Genomic DNA, 24,281 nt, shown 5'->3' on the forward strand with positions numbered 1-24,281 from the left:
TAGACAAGACACAGCAGTATGCAAGTGAGTCACCTGGGAGGCATGGTTCATTTTGATCATCCAGGCTGGGGGAGATGGGCAGGGAGGTGGGCAAGAAGAAAGGCAATCAATAATCAACAACATTTTCTTATTCTTGTACCTTATGGACTTCTGAATATGTCTTTCGAGTTGTGCTTATTGTATGTGCTGTCCGTGAATGCTTTACCAAAATCTGAGCACTTTTTAGCACTTCTGCTAATACCACCCACCCCTGGATGGTGCCTTTGCCAAGAGCCAGATTCCGTAAGACGATAACCAGCACAGCTGGGACAGAAGCATATTCCCAAGGGGACTCCACACCAGTATCACAGCTTCCTCCATGACAACACTCTCCCATGAATTTTCTATTTGATTTCCTGCAGTGGTAGTTAATATGTGCTAATCCTGGTCTTGTAGCGACCATCCAGTCTGTACAAAGGCTGCATTCTTCAAGCACCCCACCAATTCCATTGCAATCTTCAATTCAATGGTGTTCATGACTTGATGGGAGTGCAGCCAGAGACAGACAAAAGGTTAGATTGTGTCAAGCTTCATGATGCGTAAACTGTAATGGGAATCTTGTTGAAGAGTTGATACAAGAAGCCCCTTGTACAGATGTACATCCAGAAGACTTAATGTGCCTGTGTTAGCCAATGGGTCATAAAGCACTAAAGCCACAGTCAAGCATTATCAAATTATCTAAGAAAAGACAAACATAACTGATTAGTCACAGCCACCATTTTGAGCTGCTGAATATGTTCTTGAGTTGAATTCAATGTTCTATCACAAGGAATGATTGAAAACACTGAATGTCAGTCAAGCACTCTGTGATTGTTTGGAAGAAAATGGGGTGATTATTTTGCTAACATTTTAATATTAATTTGCTGATTATTATGCATTTGCATTTTAGTGTAAAGATATTCAATGATTTATTAATTTGGACCAATGAAACCAATACTTGCTTATATTTTTTAGATTTTATTGGTTTTTTCATCATTTTAAAAATTAACATATTGAATAAAATTCAAATTGAAAGGAACTTGTTCGAGAACAGAGCAAGATGCATGTAAGTCAAGCATTAGGGTATTTTAAAGCATCACAATCATATCTTCTCTATGAATAACAGTCACCACATGTGTCTCATGAAGTTGGAATCAGATAGGAGTAGTGTTATGTGATGTGAATTTCATTGTTACAGAGGCAAACTCTATGTGTTACCGGTGGTTTTAACTTGATTTGGTGACATTTTAGTTTGGGGGCTGCATCGATACGAGACAATACAAACAGCTTAGGGTGAGAGGAAAGCAGTGAGCCTGGGGAGGTGTGAAGTCAACAATAGCGGACCGTGGCAGTAATGGGCCTAGGACTTGGACCGTGGCTAATACAGATTTGATTACGACTATGACAGACAATTTCCAGGAGGACCCTGGAGAGGCGCTAGCGCAGAAATACCACCTTTAGATGCCAGGCGCCTCACTCTCATCAGACACGCTGTCGCCAGTGCCAGTAAGGCGAGTCATTCCATAGCATGAGTAACACCTCCGACAAGCATTCCCTTACACACGCCATTCCGCTTAGCTTGGGCTTGACACAGCAAAAACAGGTCTATCGCTCCAGCGTAAATCTCTGGACAATCAACCGACAGTCCAAATCACCATGGCGACAGCCTCAATTTGATATGCACATGCGATTATTCCCATGTCACCACAGCCATCAATATTCTTGTAGCAGTGTATCACTGCTCAGCGCTATCAATTCCGTCAACCTGCATGCATCCAGCACAGTGCCTTACACGAGCTAACCCTGATGCATGCAAGTATTGCAAAAACTGGGCCGTGTATTTAAATCTGACAATATTCAAACTTCATTTTCTCTGCATCTAAAAATTTGCCTTAATTGCCCAAGCTTTACATGAACAATACAAAGGTTAATTCCCAACATTGCTTAGATTTGTTGTGAGCATAAAAAAGTTGGTAGGACAGTAACAAGCACAGGAGTGGGTCTGATCTCCCATTAGCTGTCAGCTGAAGGAAAATGGAGTTGATTACCAGAAGATGAAAGCAGATCAGGGTAGCAAAGTGTCAGGCGGATATTTGAGGAATCTCAGGACCACGTATCGCTTGCGCCAGAATGGCGACAGCACAGGAAGCCCAGTATCCACTAGGAAAGGAAACTGTTCAGCTAAGTAGATCTATCATGCAAGCCTTGTGAACAGGGTAACCATAACAAATGAGAGGTGGGGACCCAAAGCTCCCTGCAGTCTGGTCAGGGTGAAGTAAACAGCTTTATGGTCTCCTTTAAGAAGATATCCCAACTATAAACCCATCACCGACTAAAATGCTCCTGGAACCATCATACACGTAACACCCCATAATGACTGTACATGTTGAAGTAAAATTCTGGTCACAGACGTTACAGTTCTGTATATCATACAACAAACTACAATCATGGGACAAATAAACTTTCACACCAAGACAGTGAGGAGCACCTCAGTCATTCTGATCTGCGGAGTTAATTGTAGGTTATGACGTTAGATAAGTCACAAATGCCAAGACTAGAGACAGAGCTGTTCTACCAGCACCTGGTAGCTATAACCTTCAGTGTCAGAGAGGATGTGGCTGATACAGTGGCAAGGGACACTATAGGAGAGAGCAGATATAAACACTATAGAACAGGGAGTCCAGAAACTGTCAACGACCACCCAGTCATAAACCATGGACAAATACCACAAATCTGCCTTCCTCAGAAACCCAGGAATTCGGAAGACCATGGCATGCCAAGGTAAACACGTCCACTGTCTCCAGGATGAATATAGCAAGGAGATCAAGTGCTTATATGTATAACACTGTTGATAACATAACCCTAATATCCAAACCCAAGTAGCCTACATGTAGAACACAAACAGGTCAACATGCAGATTAAGAAACAAACAGTGGACATGCAATAAAACAAAATATCACAAGCTGTGTATATTTTCCACAATGTTCCATGTGCAATGTACCTTATCTACGAACACAAAATCCCTCAAACCTAACACGACATGGTTTCGTTATGTTTACGAATAACAGACCACTTAACATGAAATGGTCTTGAAAACATCATGTCACATTTTTTCACCAAAAATATGTCAGCAGATTAGACTTACCAGCTCTGTAAAGTTTACTGGATACACCCAGGCCTATCTTTGTAAAAGCAGCCATCTTTATACTGTAATGCACCCCAGGATGGAGTTTGTCAATGTCCATTTCAAATGTTGTAGCATTGGTTGTTATATTTTGGTCATATTTACTCTCGTTTCCAAACAATGAAATCTGAAAATAAAGAAATAAGGATTTTTAGCTGAAAACTCTTCTTAATACAAGGCCTCATTAACAATGTTAAACAATCTACATTAATGAAAGTGAACTATGTAACACTGAAATTGATCCAAACCCTTCATACTGTTTATCTTTTTGCCATATTACTTCAAATGCTGAACTCATTTGTCTCTCGTATTCACTTAACAATGGTGAATAAAATATTTACACAAAAATATATAAATGATTTGATAAATGATGGAAAAATATATGTATGTACATGCCATGGAAAATATTACACTCTAATAATAATAATGACCAGGTAATAAGATATAAATGATCCGAAAAAATTAATATATATAAAATTAATACATACCATAAAATAAAATATTATTCTCCAATAATAATACTGACCAGGTATCCTGTGATGATGCCATTCTGGTCCTCGCGTAATGGTGGAGACCAGCGAACATGAATACGACTGTCACCATCTTTATGTACCAGGATATTACGTGGCGGTGCAGATGGAGCTAAAACGCAGAGACAAGTCATCGTAAGTCTACAATATTCCACTGCTGAAATGAGCTCTGATCCATATATCTGAAGAAACCAATCTGCATGTGCAGAATTTAGAATGACTGTAATCTTGATGTAAATTATAACATTTTTGCTAACAAAATCACACAAAATGTTCCCTGTAGAATTTAGTGAAATGTTTGCTGTGACATTACACAAATCTAGAAGAAACATACCAGTCTGTAAAATATTAGCATTTAGGAGTAAGATCAACCAAAAACTCAATATAAGTTTGGCATATAAACAAAACTTCAAACTGGCCTCTGATACCTACATGAACTACTTATTTATTCATTTATTCAGTCTGGAGTTGTCTCCCCTTCATTGTAATCAAAATGACATCTTGATCCAAGGCAAGAATGATTAGAACAAATCCAAAGTAATGTTTTCTAGTTTACAGACTCTATTTAGTATTTAACTCAAATGAGTGTGTTAAGACTAAGTCTGCAGTGCACAAGATAGCGTACAACAGTGTACAATGGCAAAGAATGACAATATGAGAAACAAAATAAGATCAATTCAGGAAAGTCATGGTACATAATGTGCTGAAGTATAAAAATGTCTCTTACTTCCTTCATAGGTCTGCACCCTGATTGGTTCGCTGAAGCGGGAGTTGACTGGTCCCGCAAATGCCTGGATGCGGATCTCGTACCAGGCGTAACTCTTCAGGTTCTTCAACACATGGAAGTTGACAGCTGGGTTGTTTACTTTGTCCACATTTGTCTTGCCATACTCAGGTAAGTTAGGGTTAATCACATAGGTATACCTGATATTAAAACCCTGGATGACATCATGGCCTTTCACAACCTGTAGGAAAGGACAACACCATGAAATGCAATCAGCTACTACCATCGGCAAAATCAGTTTGAATCATGCAAACGTACAATTAGAACAATTACCAATTAACAATCAACAATTAAGAATAATTGACTGAAATAGCAGCCTACACATGACACACTGTCTGACACCAATGGTATCCTATGCTCATTCACAATTAAGTATATATTATGCTAGTAGCAGGCTGTTCTTACAGTCTACAATTTCTTTCTAAACTAGGGGCCTCCGTGGCTCAGTCGGTTAGCGCGCTAGCGCAGCGCAGTGACCCAGAAGTCTCTCACCAATGCGGTCACTATGAGTTCAAGTCCAGCTCATGCTGGCTTCCTCTCCGGCCGTACGTGGGAAGGTCTCCCAGCAACCTGCGGATGGTCGTGGGTTTCCCTCAAGCTGTGCCCGGTTTCCTCCCACCATAATGCTGGCCGCCGTCGTATAAGTGAAATATTCTTGAGTACGGCGTAAAACACCAATCAAATAAATAAAATAAATCTTTCTAAACTAAAAAGTTCTGTCAATCCACTTCAAAATGTGTGCGCAGTCAACAGTATATTTGATACAAGTATCTTCACCATTACAGTAAATAACTCTACTCGTGTAATGGGACAGCAAAACCAGGGGAGATAATTACCCTCCATTGTATTCCGATCTCTGAGGAGTTCCTTGGGTCAGCTTTCGTCACCTCCACCACAGTTCCACTGAGTCGCTTCTCCAACTCTGGCCGACTCATCCCTTTGATGTTAGGTTTGGAGGCAATCCTGGTGTGGTCATAGCCATGACGGGAGTCTGGAATCACATATCATACATACACAGTCACAATCCACAGGTTGCAATGAAGCAGTGGCAAGGTGAAACGAGAACAGATTTGGGGTAAAACTGCTCCTAACCATATTTCTTAAATATAACTTCAAAGTACAAAAATGTCTAAAAACGACAAATGTCAGACTTACAGAAAAATTTGCTAACAGTAGGAATTTCGCCATTTCGTGCATTTTAGTCAAGAACTCACCTTTAGTGCGGATTTTGGCAGAGGGCTGTGAGGGTGGTCCCATCCCATGAGAGTTGATTGCACGCACCACAAATATGTAACTGGTGTCCGGTCGGAGGTGACGAACTATGAAGTTATCTCGTGTGATCATCCCAGGTATCACCAACCAGCCCTAAACACAGTGACACAAACAGGTACACGTCAACTTATGGAATGTCAGGTGGTCAATATTGCACGAGTCATATTCACTCAGATATTACCTGATATGGTTTCCAAAACTCTACATAGTGCTCAGTACCGTGTCCATTAAAGAGGAAATGAAACAGGAATAACATTCTAAAACGTTTTACTCCAAACATATATCACAAGTGTAACTAATCCATTTGAGTGTTCATGTAATAGCTAAACACAACATGGTAATGCCCATTACACTGTGGTAAAAGCTGCTGCTTACATTACAAAATACAGTAAAGCATGCTGGTGGTCTAGATGTTACTGGATGGTTATACCCCAGCACATGACTTACCTCCCCTGTTTCTGGACTGAAATACTCAATACGATAGCCCTTTATGGACGAGGCCCCCTCCCTACTGCTGCGTCTCCAGCTCAAGTGAACTGACCGCTCCGTCTGGTCATCTGCCATCGGTTTGGACGGAGCATTGGGAAATGAGCCAGGGTCGGGGATCCGATGGAACATTGTGGATGGGTTGGAGGGAACTGTGAATGTGAATGTAAATGTATGTTCATCATGTCAAAAATCAAAAGTGAAAAATTATGTCTTTCACATGGAATATTTCACTTTTACCTTGAGAGTAAACACATGGTCATGTTGGCAAAATAAAGGTTTTATTCACTTAATCATTCCCCTCATTGATTGCCATTTAAACCTAACACTTGAGGTAGATAAATAGCTCTCAAACTAACCAGCAACAACGAGAGATGCCTTCTGTAGAGCCTCTCCAGTCTCACTCATAGCTTTACAAGCATAAATCCCAGAGTCAGAAATTCTCAGATCTGTAAAGACAAAAATTAAAATAACCTGTATTATGTACTGATAATAAACATATTAACACATAAAATTAATCTGTTTTGAATTTATATGAATAAATACTAGTGTCTTGTACAAATAATAAAAAAGAAAATAACAGCAAATATTGTTCAATCTTGTTTTTATTTCAATAAAACACAGGTCAACGGTTTTATTTTAATAGAAGAAATTACTAGTAATTTGAATGAATAAAACTTCAAATATTTAAGAATTTCCTGTTTCATACCAGATATCTGAAGAGAGCCAGAGTCTAAAATAGTGATGCGAGGGTCAGTCAGTGCGATTGGTCGGCTGTCCTTGTACCAGCGTATGATTGGCTGAGGGTCTCCGCTGGCCTGGCATGGAATGAGAGCCAGGCTGTTAACTGGCAAAGTCTGGTTCTGAGGCCCATACTGTATCAGAGGTGGTGGGCGAGGATCGTGATCTGGAATTGAGGCAACCGAGTCTGCAAACGGAATGTCCGCGGAGGACAAAGGGAGAGAAGCCATGTCAATAAGCAGGCAGCATGCGTGGGGTGCCGCAATGATACAGGCAAATCAAGGTAACTACATGTACATGAGCAGACCTGGGGGTGGTGGGGGGAAACAAATAGGTGATGTATACGGTTACCAGTCACAGGGGTGGGGGGTGGGGTGGCAGCTTCAGACAGTACAGTCTACAGCTACATGTAGGCAATGGTACATTCAACTATAATAGGAAATAAACAGGGCCATTCCAAAATATATAACAGTCACATCTGAAACCAGAAAATCTGATACCAATGCACTGTATATTTATGGTTGTGCTTGATTTTCATTGATACTAAAATTGAATACCTTAATCGTATGTTTAATACTTTCTTCCATGATTGAAAACAATAAAATAAAATAACACCAAAATTGCATTAAATCATCCCACAATCCAAATAATTCTATACCTATCCCATAAGGATTTAAAAGATCTTTCTAGAAGAATGATAAATGTTAAACTGAAGACTTGCAGTAAAAAAAAAAAAACTGTCCAAAAGATGTCTTCATACAGATCACAGCATGCTTGATGTATGTTGAGGAACCATGCAGCCAGTTTAGGTTGCTGACGAAGTAAGTTAAAAATCAAGAGTTTGCTGACCCCCAACAAAACATGATGTAATGGCTAGACTAGTATATAGATTAGCTACAACTCAATGGATTGGAAAATAATATTGCCACATGCTGTCAGAGAAAATGCGCAAATCTAATGACAGGCTAAATGTTATTGGTGGCATGTCATGAGTTCACCCCTAGCACAGCAGTGGCAAGCTTTTGGAATTAGACGACTGCTCTAGTACCCTTAATTCACAGGGCATAAGAGTTACAGTAGTGGGCTGTGAATGTGGTGACTGGCCTCCCGTGGCTTACTACAACTTGGCCATTACCATTCCACAGGTGCACCATGAGCATACCACTGGCAGGCTAGGGGCGAAGCTACAGGAATCCATGTTGAGAATCTTTATGTTGCCTTGTACTGTATACACTAAACCTTCCAGATAAGTAAAGAAGAAGTAAAAGAATATTTTTTCCTTAGATGTACTCGGTTCTCATCACAATTTTTTCTTCAGTAAAATTTTGTGCGCTTGTCTGTCTGTATTTCCATCTCACCTCTGACTTCTATTTTAACAGTTGCCACAGCACTACCAGCCACACTGAGTGCCTGGCACTGGTATTCCCCAGCATCCTCATGCTGGATGTTCTCCACACGGAAAGTTCCATCATCTCCAACAGAGAATCTGCCATGGTCTTGTTTGGGGAACATCAACTCCTAAGGTAAGCGACCATTACAATGTATTAAATACAAGCGGCCAAATTGCAATCTTATATAGGAGATTAAATGCTCAGAAAATGGTCACACAGAAAACTTGGGCATGCCCTGTACATGGCTCAGATAAAAACACATCATCATCTTTACACTGTACTTCAGCTGACTCTAGGATAACCAACCCTACATATTATTCTGGTATTAACAATAGTAATTAGTCATAATTCACATCTATAGTACCATACCTGTCCAGTGCCCCGACTCCAGAAGACAGCCGGTGGGGGATTTCCCTCTACCTGGCACTGCAGGGTAAGAGTCCGCCCCACGCCCACCACTTTGTCTGACGGTGTCACCACAAAGGCTGGGTGGGCTGTAAACACCACAGAAAAACACATTTGTATCGTATAATCTACATAAATGAAGTGCAAACAATTAACAGTCTAATTCAGACCATAAATACACAATTTCAAAAAAGGGTAATTAAGTCAAAACAGCAATTTATTCAAATCACTGAAAAGCACAAATGCACTGTTTTCAGAATGGTTTATTTTTTTTTTTTTTTGCCTTTAAAAATACTTTCCTTGTCTTTAAAAAGTGATACATGTTTACATAATGCTGGTCATTTATATTAGTAGTAACACTTATTATTTTCTTATTTTGAATAACCTAGGGCATGTGTAGGTTAGCACAGTATTATGGTGGGGATGACTTACAGTGTACGCTGAGTCTAGCCACGGCTTCTGTGGACCCCACAGAGTTTTCAGCCTGGCAGATGTACAGGCCTTCATCTGAAACTTGGGCCTTCTCAATAAACAGACTCTTATCATCCAGCAAACGAGCTCTACAAAAAGCCATATCAGGTAATATGTACCAGGTGAATAATGCAAGGTGTGTGAGTTATGATTAAGAGGTAAAGCGACCCACAAATCAAGAGGAAGAGGAGATAGGTTAGAGAGTAGGTGGATTCTTCTTCAAGAGTACAGCTTACATGTACATGTAATAATATCCTCCAATAGAAAAATATGTAATTGATTAGCACAGCAAGATGGAAAGTCTGCTAGTTAGAGACCTGGTCGTGTCATATGGAAGGTAATGCATTAATGATTGCAATATTTGGGCTGATAAATGATACACGATCTGAATCCTCACTGAATTGATCAGAAACTTGAGCCTTGAGGCATGGCCGAGGTAGTGCAGACCTATAAATAGCTGTTATTATGGAGACTAATGAATCAAGCCATGTCACACCTGTGTAAGGTAGGACTTCATGTTAGCTAATGCTTACCTTCCGCTGGGGATTTGCCCCTCTTCTTTCCTCCATATGATCGTAGGTTGGGGATCACCCGTAGCCTTACAGTTAAACACAGCATCTTTGGTCTCATCTACCTGAACATCTTCTGGGGTTTTTACTATCTTAGGCCGTTCTGTGGATCAAACGCATTGGGTGCATGAACACCGATATTTCAGCACAGGAGCCTCAGTCAAATGATTTTCTTTGGACACCATAAAACCTTTCATGTAAATGATTGCCAACAGTTTTATAGGTCAGTCACTTAATCACAAGGAACGGTATAAATTTTCTAAACTGTTTTCCTTTTTCATTTAACTTGTACCTTCATCTTACCAGTCCCTCCTTAAGTAAATGGCCCTAGGCAGCTAAAAGACAGGACATGAAAATTCAAAAACAATCAAATGAGCGACTGATCAATTTATAGAGCTGCATCATTCCCCAATGGATAAATAAAGTGCAAGGTTGTTTGCTCTCGACTGACCAACTCGGAGGGAGGCTCTGCCAGGCAGGTAGTTTACCTGGCACATAACCATGTCTGATACCTGATTCACCTTTACTTTATTTGTCTGATTATGATTATAGGGTTTTATAGAGATTTGGTATGTTTACATATCTTTGCAGTGAGTCAGTAAATCCATACAGACAAAAAACAAGTCATAAATCACATATACAAAATGCTCCTAGCTCTAGCCAACAGAACTGTAATACAATACAGATCAAACTGCTGGCTGGTGAACCCATTGCTAATGAAAACAACAGAGGAGTATAGCTTTTCCTCTCTTCGTCAGACTAAACATTATCTCACAATCCATCCAGCCATCTATGGTCTGTGCCTCAAAAAATACCTTTGTCAACTTGATATCTGGAGTAACTGTGCTTAGATTCCCCTCACTCACTGCCCCTCCCCCTGAAGGAAAGGCTGACTCCCTGCCCTATCTCTAATGCACACTACATTCCAGGAGGTATGGCTGCCTGCATCATACAGACGTAATGGCAGACATCTAAATACAATCTTTCAGCATCTTGTCAATGGGCGAGTAACCTGAGGTTCCCCTCATCAGCAGAAATGTTGTGAAGCTGAGAATCTGTCAGAATCTCACAAACAGCTGCTACAAAAATAAACAGCCTCCAAAGCTCAACAGATACCCCTATTTTTTTCACAGACTATTCTATTACTCCTTTTGTTAATGCGAAGGAAAAAACAAAGATCATTCAAGTACATGTAAGTGCTCAAGCAGACAACAGTACGTGATGCAGCACCCTGAACTTCAATATTCAGGTACTCTGTTAACTGGGATATAGATCTGTATTTCATTCCACCTACTTCCTCAATTGTTGTGTCCTAGCATTGTGAACTCCTCGTTCCATTTACCGTCAAAACACCATTTACCATCTACAATCAAAACACCATTTACCATCTACCATCAAAACACCATTTCCCATCTACCATCAAAACACCATTTACCATCAACAGAAACACTTTCTGTGAAATCCACACACAGCCTTCTATAAATGATAGTTTAAAAGATGCTAGTTTAAGTTCATACCCCAGTTTCTAATTTTTTGAAAACCTTGTCCAACACTCTTTTATAGGTTGAAACCCTTCAGTGAAAAGAGAATTTTTAAAACTACAATACATGTCATTTTATTAACTCATTATGAACTATCCAGCTGACATCTTAAAAATAAAAAATTGACCTTAGATAGTCACATTAATTCTAACAACTGGCAACCTGTACACTGCAGATAAAAGAGGGAGAGGTCTCTGGTTCAGTAAGAGATCTGAGGTGTTTGAATGATCAGGACTCTGCTATTGTGCAGTTGTTGCAGAGGACTCATGTGTGACTTACCTAAAACTGACAGCTTGACAGGATTACTCTCTTTTTCTCCTGCCTTATTGTAGGCGATACATGTGTACATTCCTGTGTCTGATTTCTGTGTCTGAGCAAAGAGTAGGTCACCTTGTTCGGACACTGACACTCGGCTGCTTTGCGCCAGTTTCTCCCCATCTTTTACCCATCTGACATGGGCCTCTGGTTCCCCTTTGGGAGGACGGCATCTCAAGGTGGCTTTCTCATCAACAGCCACCATTGTGTTTTGTGGGGTTTCCCGGAAATCATCCCGTAGTACTGAAACACAACGAAGGCATACATACAATTCAGACACACTTATAAACATACTGATATGCTGTGTCAATGTTCAATACTATCCAATCAGCATCAGCACAAATCAACAAATGTATGTACAAGAGCACAGTTTTCTAATATGATAATTATCTGACCAAAGTCCCAATTTCCCAGACTTAAGACAACAGCATGTGTGGAAATTTATCATTTGTTAGAGGAGGGCGGGTGACCTCTAGCTGCCCAGTCTTAATCAATCACACAGAGGATCCGTAAAAACACCAAAGACAGCCATTCTCTGCTGCCAGCTAGCAATGAAACTGCAATTTTAATGGCATCTTTTGAAGCGGGTAACATTCAAAGTCCATTAGATACTTCAGTCTTATTGTCTGCATGACAATGACAAGATGGAACCCATGTGTCAGGATGGAACAGAACTCTCCTCTCTTGGAGGTCAATAAATGGGAGGTCAACCTCGACTCCAATATTCACTTTCAAATTGCGTCAAAACTTCTTGGGCTATTTTTTATGGTCTGTGGTCTTCGTTACCCAAACCTGTCTGCTATGAAAGAGATAAAAGATGGTGTAACAAAGCTGTCTATTGAAAGATGTGATGACTCATGTTAAAACGTTTTCAACTGAAGTGTACAGGAATGGAAAAACAGCCAGGAATTGTCATCAAGTTGGAATTCATAAAAAAAACTAGCTGGAACAATGTCGAAGTCATCCAGACAGCAGCCTCTGTTTTAGCTGTCAATTCCTGGCATCCAAACTGCAAAACTTCTACAGTGAGGTCAGACTATTTCAATGTCTGTCAAAAAAAACTCTGGGAACAACCTCCATTACCAGATCTGTGATAATTTTTTCCAATTAATAGCCCAGACAGTGAAGAAAAAGCTTGGCTGTCATTGCTTTCTAGCCCCCTTAGCAGTCAGTTGGACAGGACTATAATAGAAGCTGAAGTCGAATTCTTGAGCCAGGCCAACTGAGGTCATGCTAAATGTAGAGGATTTCTCTATGGTTAGAACATGATAACACAGGCATGAGGCCTTCATTGCATACAGGCTCCAGAAGAAAACAACCCTGCCACAACTTGTCAAAGAAGTCGAACTGTCACCTGAAATATCACCATGACAAACTGTGCTGCTAATACTCTCTTATTATTATTATAAAAAAAAATAATAAAAAATTACAATTAAAATACAATGTGGAATACATGTTACTGTATTTAACTTATTTATGTTTCTTCTCATTTATTTTGTGGAGTCTGAATTTAAGCTACATGTATTTGTGTTTCTTATTTTTACTTTACCTACATGTCATAAAACAGAAAAAATATGGAAGATTTTTTGTTCACAAAAATTTTAAAAGTGTTTTTAGAACATAGCAGATTACTATAATAAATGATGCAAGGTGTTATATGTTTTAGTGTATCTATTACACTTTAAACTATTTTAATACAAACAACGTAAATAAACCTGAATTATTTTATCAAACATTGCAATGAATCACTTTTTAAAACTGTGCCCTACTGTTCTACTTTGACAGAGTTATCACCTTAAACAGAAATGTGCTGTTCATGCCCTGTTTCTCTCAGCTTATGTAAGACGCCTTGTGGGGTATATAACAGAGCACCTGCCTCATTCTCACTCAGGTCAATAGACGACACATGCAGCGAGAAGAATATGAGAACTCCACAGCTCAGGTGTGTCTACCTGCCGGACGTGTGTCCCAATGCCACCAGCAGCCTTCACCAGGGGGCTCCCTGACAGACGTGACCCAATCAAAACCAACTACTGCTCGCTGAAATCATCATTCAATGCCTTATTCTATTCTGTGGAGATGATATCACAGACAGGTCACACAACTGTAGCTGTGAGTGGCCCTGGCTGTTATTACTTGTCACGAGCAATAGCTCACTCCAGTTTTCTCACCTAAAGTCTACTTTGGCAGATCTACGATGTAATTTTCTAGTTAATTAAAGAAACATACTGTTGCCAAGAAACAGCCAAAGACAAGGTAGTAGACACTTAGGGAATGATAGCTTCACCTTAACCAAATCTGTGAACCAAAAAATAAAAAGATGCCTTCTTAATATGAAAACCATACAGGTCACTGTTAAGCTATGGATATGTCAATCTTTTCATAACCAAAATCAATTTTTATTCTTCCAAATTAAAACCAAAACACAAAATTCAGTTGAAGCTCAAACATGTCAGGTTTGAGCATAAAACTTCAGTACCTTGACATAATGAGCTTAGTTTTCAACAAAATGTGAGAAAGCAATGCCCTATGGCCTGTACTCTCAGCACTCCTATAGAGTACAGATGGAGGTAAAATGAGAAGCTAATTAGATTGATTCTAAATAAGAAAGCTAAAAGATGCTAATAACTTTCAACAGAGTCTGCTGGAGGCAAAGGGAAGTAAAGATTTGCACAAGCATCTCACAGCAACATTGAAATCTTTATTGAAATCTTATTTCAAAGGATGAAAGTCTTCAGCTTTTGCAGTGATACATGCTGACAGCCTCAAGACTGCAACAGGGACTAATTCTGAAGTAAATTTCTTCAGTGTAGCCTTTAGGAACAGTTTCATCAAAGAGTTTATCCAGCTACCTCCTTCCTACGGCTGTAAACACACAAACATGTCCCAGGTGAACCATTTCATCTCTACCCATTACAGTAGTATCTTACCAATATGGCCACAACCAAACAAGATTATCCAGTGATTTCTTCAAAAGACTCACACCAAACAGTTTCTAGAAACCTTTAAACCAGTCTTAGAAAACAACCTTAACTGAAATGGGTTTTTGTAAATTAGGAGAAAATAGCTTGGGATTCTAAACCTCAGGGCAGGAGTCTTACAAAAATGTAATCTTTGTCGAATAGCAGATAAAATACACACAAAAAAACTGTGAGTACACATCAATCATTAAATGGCCTCTACAACTGATGGCTTCTAGGTGAGAAAAACAAAAACCTGCTTAAATCTTGACAAAATACAACAGCTGCTTAAACGTCAAACCCATTACAGACACCAGTCAGAGAGGTGAGGAATAACCACGGAAACATGCCAGGAAATGGCACATCAGGACAGAGAAGATAAAAAACACAGGATTGCCAAAACCAAATGATGGCACCTCTGCAAGATAATGTCATCTGTCGTTCCAGTCAATCCCATTACACACAATTGTTCAAATAACCATACCCTGAAAATGCTGAGAAACTATGCTCCATGGTAACTGATGCAAAAAACATATATTGCCGATGTGGTGTTAAACCATAATCATTTATTCATTCATTATATTACATACAGGGGTGATATTAAACTTCATGTACATAGGTGCAACTATCGGTGACACATCTTCGTCAAATGCAACATGTTCACTGGTTATACAATGAAGGTAAAGATAAGAATACTGTCTTCTACACACCTGTGAGGAATAAGGGCACTGGGTTATCTGCAACCATCAGTCACTCTGATTTGATTTGTGCCATAAAGAAAAGATCTCAATTAGCTTACATCTAATGGTCAAGGGCATATATTTCTAGGCAGGGAATTGTAAGTATATTATTTCTCCTGTAAGACAGACATTTTTGTCAATATCATGTTCACAAGGACTCAGAGCTTTTGGCACTTCTGAGGCTACATGTACATACCTGCTATCTCCAGTGTGGCATTTCTGCTGACCACAGACCCGTGGATATTGGTGGCCTTGCAGTAATAAACTCCAATGTCTGGTTTGTTGTTCTTGTTGTGGATGATCCGTAAGAAGAAGAGCTGATCATCCAACAGAAGTCTGTGAGAAGACGGGTCCTGTTCTGAGGTGACAACCTTGCGGCCATTGCGATACCACGTTACAACAGGCTTGGGATTTCCTTCTGCTTTACAGTTCAGTGTAGCTGGCTCATTCTTGGCTACGTAACCATCTTTGGGATGTTCAACAATTCTGGGATTGGGTAATGCACCTACAATCACAAAACCATACATCAGTATACTTAAATGCAGTTAAAGATTATATTTACCAGCTTTACATATACAGCAAATATCTTGGCTCAAATATGAAGTTGGTGTTTATTTCAGGTATTCTGGCATATCGAAGAGTAAGCATACACAACATTCTACCCTAGTACCATACTCTCACATTTCACCAGAGTTCACCAGAACTACAGGCAACCTATATAGCTCATGCTGCCTGACCTGGTTTCTTGTACATGTTCTTCTTAAAGAAGGTAACAGAAACAATTATTAAGCAAACCTGTACCTTGTTATTTAGCCAAGGGCTTTCCATTATTGCAAATAGAAGAATACACAAAATGTATTACCTCTACCAGTGACTGAAAATCTTGTAACTAAGTGCACTTAAGCAGTTCATTAACCGGCCCAGATTTAACAAGTAAAACCTGTGAAGGAAGGAAACTTTTGACAGGTAGTTTAATTGGGAACATAGAGACCACCTATGTTCATAGGGTGTGTATTACTTGTTGGTAGTGGTTCTCTTCACACAGGACCTCACACCAGCATGGGGATGCATGGCAAAGTGGCGAAGGTTTCATTGAGAAGCTTCGCGTATGTTGTATGTAGGGAGTCAAGACGCACATCAGTAATGTACCGTCTCATGGTTTAACAGGTCGGCCTATACACCTAGCTGTCTTAACCCACTCCTAACTTAACCTAAGCTGCTAATGGGAAACGTGGCAGCTCTCAAAACACTCCTATTTGGTATCTGGACACCAGCTAAGATCTCTTTTTACAGAACAAATAAAAGCAGAAGATGTAATTGAGGTTGCTTTCTACTGAGGATAAATAATTCTAAATTCAGCACAGAAAAGGAATATGTCAGTGACCCTTATGATCATTACCAGATTTACTCAACAGAAAATAATTGCTAATCCACCCATTCAAGGACATTCAATTATCCACTGCCATTTAAATTAAATCTCAGGACTTTAATGGTGTATTACTGCTAAGACAAAACAGGGAGTAATCAGGCTATCTAAATTGTTCCAGAGCCTGTTCCAGGATTTACTAGTAATGGAGTGAAATAACCAAAATGTTATTGGATTGCATAGATGAAGTGTTCAGTCAGACAGATGAGTTCGGGTCAGAGAGCAAAGCCCAGCAGTCAGTCGTCTTCCCCAACATGACTGAATCCTAAATAAAAATGGCTTTATGAAAAACCTGTCAGCTTGACAAATACATGACCTGGACCTGACTAGCACAGGGGAAAATCTCACCACATCATGGCCAAGTTACTCCACAGACCGAAATTTAAACTATAGCGCGCACTACCAGCCAAACACAAAAGCTCACCAGGCATCAAAATAGAGTATAAATGGATGAGATATAATGCCGCTGATACCATATGTCAGAGCACACATCATTTCACTGGACTGATCTCCGTCACTCTAATCGCATCGGACAGCCACTCCATCAGGCAACGACACAACTACATATGGCCAAAACCCTGGCTGGCAGATCTACCACTAAGTTGCCAGAAGAAAATATTGACAAGGCAATATTGACAAGATATTTCTTCTCTCAATCACATTCCGGCCAGCTGAAGTGGTGTGCTGTATCAGCAGATAGCCATCACTTCAGATATATCATCAGATCTCTTTCTCTCACGAAATAATCTACCATAAAGTATAATCCATTCCTTCCCAGGATAGTTTTGTAGTCCCAAGGTTCTGGTGAAACTTACAGGAAACAGTTTTCATCACTTTAATCTTTGCTGTGTCAGGTCATCTATTTTTTTCTTGTTCCGCAGAAAGTGTCAGTCTTGTTGGCTGGAACCGCTCATTTACGTCCTGCTTAGTACAGCACCAACGACCAAAAAGCCCATGTTGAGTAATACAGTCATTCTGTTTACCCTATCACCATACAGGATCAAACAACCCAAAATTAACTGTCATTCTCACTTTAAAAAGTCATATGAAAACTAACTGACTAGTTCCATTGAAATCAAGCAATGCTAGTAAATCTAGATTTCCTGTCAGAGGTTTTTCTACGTGCAGTGGTATTTCATATCTCAGCACCACGCCCATTTTCCTTCAGCTACATAAGAAACGTTGACATTTTTGTGTAATTTCTCAAGCTAAAATTTCAAAGCCTCATAACTTTCATATGATGCAGACTTCAAAGGGTTTTTCTGCCATAATTTTAAACTTCTGTCCTCTGTTTATTGCGACCAACTGTGGCAATTTGTTTGCATCTTGGGGAAGACTGCCATTGAAGCTGAAGTTCTCACTTTTTTCAGTTTACCATTTATTGGCCTAGCTTGCTTGAAGCATGTTTATTTGGGGGTATAATTGTGAAAAACAGACTTCACTTACAGCAAAGGCTTACACTACAAGCTGCTAGCAATTATACAAACCCATTTTACAGTACCACAAGGGCAAAAAGATACAGATACGACCAGCCCGGAATGATTAAAAATGAGCAATTGGCAGAGCAACTGTTTTCATAACCTTAAATAAAAATAGGGCATGTTGTAGCATCTACAGGGGATATATTTTTACGAGGAAAGAAATAGATTAAGTCTTGATATGCTCCATATGGAGGACAATGAGATGGAACGTTAGTGTGGTAAGTGGATACCAATCCAGCAGGGTTTCTATGGTCGGATCTCCTGACTCTCTACAGTACTGGACACCTTCTGTTCAGCTGAACCAGCCACTCATGTTGGTTTGTTATGCTGATGAGAGGGCCACCTGTACATACTACTCACTTCGTCAATCTATCAGGCTTCAATGTCTTCAAACACTCAAATGTTACCCCTGGTACTTAACAACAACCAGCTCCTGTAAGGGCTGACCTTGGCATAATTGTAAAATGACCATGATCATTTCCTTACACTGAGCCCCTTCACCTTTAAACCTTAAAGTGCTTTTCTCACACATTTTCTCTTTATCTGATTGAAATGTCCATTATAATGAAATTAATTACAAGATTTCAGATGTCACATGATGGGCGATAGTGCAACTCACACCCTTGGCTGCTGGTGAATCCATTCCAAAATAAACAAACGACCACTGAAAAAGGATATTGGGGGCTCAGACAAACCCCAACCACACGCAAAGTACACCGCCCTGGCAAATTCCCTGATAACATGAAGTAGTGGGTGCTTTGGTAATTCACATAAGGAGCTGTACACAGCAGCCGGGTGGAAACAATAGTGTTTATCTGTCAGTGCCGTCAAGACTTTTTTCTAGGCACTAGCGATCGCTTTCTGCTGTAGCTGGTGAGAAAAGCCAATTGCTGATTTGTGGCAGGTGTTGGGGGATCCCCTTCCCCCAAACCATCACAATGTTTACTTGTCTGAGTGGAGCAGTCACACTGTCCCATATGTGCTTAGTCCCCTTTTTTATACTCACCACTGTAGAAAAAATGCAGTTAACTAGAAAAGAAACGTTTGCACGTAGGTGTATCAGTCAAATTGTAATCTTTCCAATTCCCCAAAGTGGCTAGTTACTTGTAGTGGCTAGAAAATGTTTTATAAAGTATCAGATTCAAGTCATGAATGAAAGGCGTCAATTTTACAGTGATATACCTACAGATATACAGATATACAAATAAGATTTCAGATGTGGCCACCAAAATTTACATCAATCAATGGAAGCTAGACAAGCATTGCTATGAAGGGTTTTGCCCCGTTTTGTGGTGTTTCTGTGTGACTGGAGGAGCTGAACAAGTCCTCCCTGCCCTTGGGCTGTCCTGAACACAAACAAGCCCTCTATCCTACACCTCAAAGCCTGCTTGACAAGTTCAATTGCTAGCACTGGCTTTTCAATGACCATCAACAAAATAAGTTCCGAAGCTTAATTGACTATGAAAATTCTCTTCCTTGAAGGACATACTTCAAATGCCATGGAATTGCAAAACCATTACAAGTTAGACAAAGCAGAGGCAGGCTGCAAATATAAAACCTTTTTGAACACAAAGTCAGTAAATTTCACACCCGACTGGATTCCATTTCATGCTAATGGGCAGATCATGTTGGAGAAGATCTCCCATGGCCTTTAAACACAGCATTACCAAAGGCTCAATTAAAATTTGTCCATGTCTATTTTTCATTACAGTTCAGATGGCCTGACACCTGCTGATGTTGTCTAACTGTGAGCACCCACAGAGAACTGTAGACACTGCCTCTTGTGTAACATCAAAGACACAGCAGTCAGAGACATGCTTGTTAACAATAACAGCGTACAGGTGCTTTTGTCACGCTGCTTTTATCATAAAGTCAACAATTTGTGCAAAATCTGTGGAAAACTAGCAACCAATCCAAACAAAAAAGTGTTTGTTTTTTATCACCATGTTGACAATAAACTATGACCATTGAACACATTTATAATAACAATAATGTGCAACAATGACACACAACCATGTCGGGCCTTTTACATAACAGGTAATGGAAAATGAATATGTGCAGCTACTAGTAAGGATAGAAAATGGATAGAGATTCAAAAAATCTTAGCACATATGATCAATCAGCGAATATGAGTTTAACTTATGATATACACAATGTTTCACACATACATGAACCAGGATATCAAAGATACCCTATGATACCAGAAGTTGGAAAAAACCCTTACAGCTGCTTTTAACAAGGATGTAAAGTTGTTTAAGTGGTACCATACACAGTATGTTCAGGCCATTATCTACATGTACTGTACAAAGTAGTGAAACCATTCCCTGGGACAATTTGAAGTGCATATTTTTTCTGTTCCTGAACTAAGTAAAGCTGTTTAAGGTCAAGTGTGAGGGCAGGATATGAACAGGCTGTCACTTTCACCTGTGTATTGTCATACAGTGTGAGTTTTCTAGCTGGTCAGAACAGGGTACTAGTTCTCTGGACTCTCTGGTTACTTGTACAGATTCCTGCCTCAAAAAGCCACCAGAAATCCACGACAAAAGATGAAGGGTGTTGAGCTGATTTTTGTTCTCAACAGCACAGTTGAACATTGCCTGAGGGCAGGGCTCTACTGTGGAGAGCTGAGACCTTTCCCAGAAGGCTTCTTTACCAGTTTCTATGTAAGCTTATTTCCTCTCCAGCTTTCAGTAATGTGGCATCATCCCTGGGCAAGCTTTGTGCCATGATGCTGAATAAGCCAATGATGAAGATGCAAACCACTTTTCCCAGTTCTTCATCCTCTTTCACTCTACATTTGCTTACAGGCTAACAGCAGCTTTTTCCAGCAGTTCTCCACCGCTAACAAATTTGGGAGATGAGAGTGTGAGAGTCCTTCAGACGCCTGCATCCCCTAATACACGACACCCCAAATCAGTGATGATGCAAACAGTCAGTCAGGAAAAACCTTTACTCAGATTTAAATGCAGTGTATATCCATAAGGTCTTAGGAAAGATTGGCCTTGCCAACAGGGATATGATAAATCTAATGAGCTGTTCAGCAGGCCTGAGTAAACCTTGATCGAAGCTGTTTGCAAGCTTACTCTGCATGGACTGTAAAGGCTCTAAACTGTGCTTTAACCAACGGTCATGATGCCTGAGGCAGTCTGTAAATCCCACTCTAAGTCTCAATGCATACAATGGGTATGCAGTGTTGAGTGAACCTATAACATTATCTTGGAGATGAAAATTTGATAAGAATTGCAAGGGCCTTGTTCTGTGAGTATCTTAACATGCTTTGGACATTCATCCAGACAGTAATAACATTTGCATTCTCTGGCAGCAAAGTTGTCAGCTTGTGAAGCATTTACAATTTACATGAGATAACAATGCCTGCATGCTGTGGGCAACTGAGAGCCATTTCCCACATGGAATACCCAGCAAACTGAACTAGTTAGCACTGCAAATAAGCTGCAGAATTACACAAAATGTGTTTCTTTGCGCTATGTGTACCCAACACTGGTATTGTATAGATGTGTTGGAAAATCACAGTAATCCACAGCAATCACACACTTCCTGTAAAGCCGGATTCAGAATACTAACTCACTGTTTATTACCCAGAACACATTTACAACCAACTTCCACTGACAGAGACCGGTGATAAATCCCCTGACTTGATGCCCTCCTTTATTTCAGCAAAACCATTGAGTCAGAGACTGTTATCGGGCCAAAAGCAGAGGTGTGCTACAGTTGCCTAAACCAGAGACTTTTATATGGCTGCTAACACATGTACAATTGCTACAGCAGCAGAGTACACACAAAACTGCACCAAACCCAGTATACCCCGTTTTCTCCACACACTTTACTGCCATTTATCTGCAATGGTCCAGCACTAGCTCAGATAATTTGGCAAAAAAATGTAACCAGAGCCCCAAGATTTGGAATGGCCATGTGATGTATGAGTAGTTAACAGGATTGATGCGCACAGGTTGAATGAAGTTTACTTGAAACCAAGTGTCAGAGGATACCTGGGGAGACAGACTGGTTGAAGAAAGCCAAATGGAAAAGATGAGTTTTTATCAAGTGCATGACAGCTTAGGCCAGGTTACAGATACTTCAGATATGTCAGTTTTGCATAGTGAAGGCAAAAACATGTACACAAATGCTCAGAAATATTCTGCAGCTATATGGAAATACACACAAAATACACAAGTACACATATGAAGCTTTAATGAATAAGATATCAGGAAAAATAGAAAACAGAGTATATACACAACACAGATGCACATAACCCAGCTGCAAAAAAAATTTGTAAAGCGTGATTTTACCTGGTGAATCTCAGGGCTATGGAATGCTGGGTTAATGATGAGGGTGCAGTGAACTACTCTCGTGTGCAGTAAGAAACAAGATCATGGACTTACCCTCACCATGCCTGTCACAACCCCAAAATGCCCAGATTTGATTGGTTATACTCCCAAGAGTTAAAACAGGCTGCCATAGATAGCGGTAGGTTCAAAGGAAAAGCTAATTGCACCATAAGGTACTATTTTAACAGCAACAAATCTAATTTTTTTCAACCAGCTCACACATGTAGCTAATTGTCAGCTTGTACACACCATGCGTATTTTGAGGTGATATACAACCTAGCGTATATTTAGAGGTTGAAACAGGTAGAGGGTGCTGGAGAATGCCCATACATCAGTTGCCAGGCTATGTCAGCTGTAATGAAAGCCAGATCAGCACCAAAACCCTGTGAGGAAAATTCAGACCCTAGAATGCTGTGTGTCACAATATATCAGGAACTTAACAATAGAGAGACAAACACTGCATCTGCTTTACCTCATCGCACTCTGTATACTAGATCTTCTCATAAAGAACATGGCACATGGATACAAGTATGTTAATCATTCACTCTGACCTAGTCTGTATTCCCCCCAGAACACATGTACATAATTCCTTTTATCAGTAAAAACAAAATTTTATTCTGATTTCATTCTTGAATATAAAAACAGTTTGTTGTTACCTCCTTTGGAATTCATTAATACTATTGACATAAGACTTGATATGTGTGCTATTTTTTTTTCTCCTAGGAGTTTCTGTCAGATGTTCCACATCCTCTTTGTCTTGCATATAGGTACATCCAGTTAACAATACATCACCTTAAGCTCCATTTGTACTGAATCGTGTAGCAGTTTTATCACCACTAAGACAGATGGAGCACCTGGCATAAAACTATGTGGACATTCTCAAGCAAAAAGAGAACAATTCATATACTTCACTTAAAACTGAAAGGTTTTTGGACCATTCCTCAGTGTATGCCATCAATATTTGCCTCTGGTCACAAGGCGTTTCAATATATGTCGTTTTTCCAAAAGCATAAAAGCTCTTTAGATCCCAATAGATACATTTTTTTTTAAGAAATCAATGAATCAAAATTTATTTGTGTTCCACAATGTCTTGTGATAAATATAGAAGTTCCCTTAAGCTTTTAAAACAGTCTGGCTGCAGGCTGCCTGACACTAAACTTGACTACTTGGCACATTAGGTGACATGCAATATCCAGAAGAAACTTACTGCTTCCTGGCAAATCCCTTCCTAAAAGGGGATAATGTTACAAGATCACAGCTAGACTCAGCCTTTGACCCCAGCAGACATACATGTATTCATGCATGCCACACAACTTGTTCTCCTGTACCATAGGCTTCGTACAGGAGAACCTACTGAAATTACCTGTGCGTGTCAAACAACCTTTGGTGCCAATGGTATTAACCATAAAACAGAGAAGAAAAAGAATAAAACAATCGATATGGTTTAGATTTAAACACACACATCTTAGGTTGCCGACACTTGAAGCTGATGAGAACCATTAGCCCCTGTGTGAGTTGAAACTCTCAAGTTGAGGGATGTGTCACCCACCTTCCCTGCTGGTTACCAAAGTTCAATTCCCATTAGACCCCACTGCACTTCAGCCACATTTTTACCAACACT

The 24,281-nt window shown here is 39.9% G+C and overlaps 1 protein-coding gene across 2 annotated transcripts in view; it reads right to left on the reverse strand.

Moving 5' to 3' along the window:
- LOC135461920 (roundabout homolog 1-like) overlaps window positions 1–24,281 on the reverse strand; it is a 224,465-nt gene that overhangs the window by 11,987 nt on the left and 188,197 nt on the right. For both annotated transcript variants that reach the window (XM_064739205.1, XM_064739206.1), the window contains exons 9-22: window positions 15,604–15,912; window positions 11,672–11,950; window positions 9,816–9,954; window positions 9,244–9,371; window positions 8,776–8,900; window positions 8,374–8,533; window positions 6,984–7,202; window positions 6,634–6,723; window positions 6,236–6,426; window positions 5,731–5,881; window positions 5,353–5,507; window positions 4,460–4,697; window positions 3,729–3,844; window positions 3,164–3,329 (exon numbers count right to left, since the gene is read on the reverse strand). In XM_064739205.1, the coding sequence (XP_064595275.1) occupies window positions 3,164–3,329; window positions 3,729–3,844; window positions 4,460–4,697; window positions 5,353–5,507; window positions 5,731–5,881; window positions 6,236–6,426; window positions 6,634–6,723; window positions 6,984–7,202; window positions 8,374–8,533; window positions 8,776–8,900; window positions 9,244–9,371; window positions 9,816–9,954; window positions 11,672–11,950; window positions 15,604–15,912 (2,466 nt within the window). The remainder of the gene's footprint in view (window positions 1–3,163; window positions 3,330–3,728; window positions 3,845–4,459; window positions 4,698–5,352; window positions 5,508–5,730; window positions 5,882–6,235; window positions 6,427–6,633; window positions 6,724–6,983; window positions 7,203–8,373; window positions 8,534–8,775; window positions 8,901–9,243; window positions 9,372–9,815; window positions 9,955–11,671; window positions 11,951–15,603; window positions 15,913–24,281) is intronic.

Source organism: Liolophura sinensis, chromosome 1 (assembly GCF_032854445.1).
Source record: "Liolophura sinensis isolate JHLJ2023 chromosome 1, CUHK_Ljap_v2, whole genome shotgun sequence".
In the NCBI taxonomy this organism is placed as follows: domain Eukaryota; kingdom Metazoa; phylum Mollusca; class Polyplacophora; order Chitonida; family Chitonidae; genus Liolophura; species Liolophura sinensis.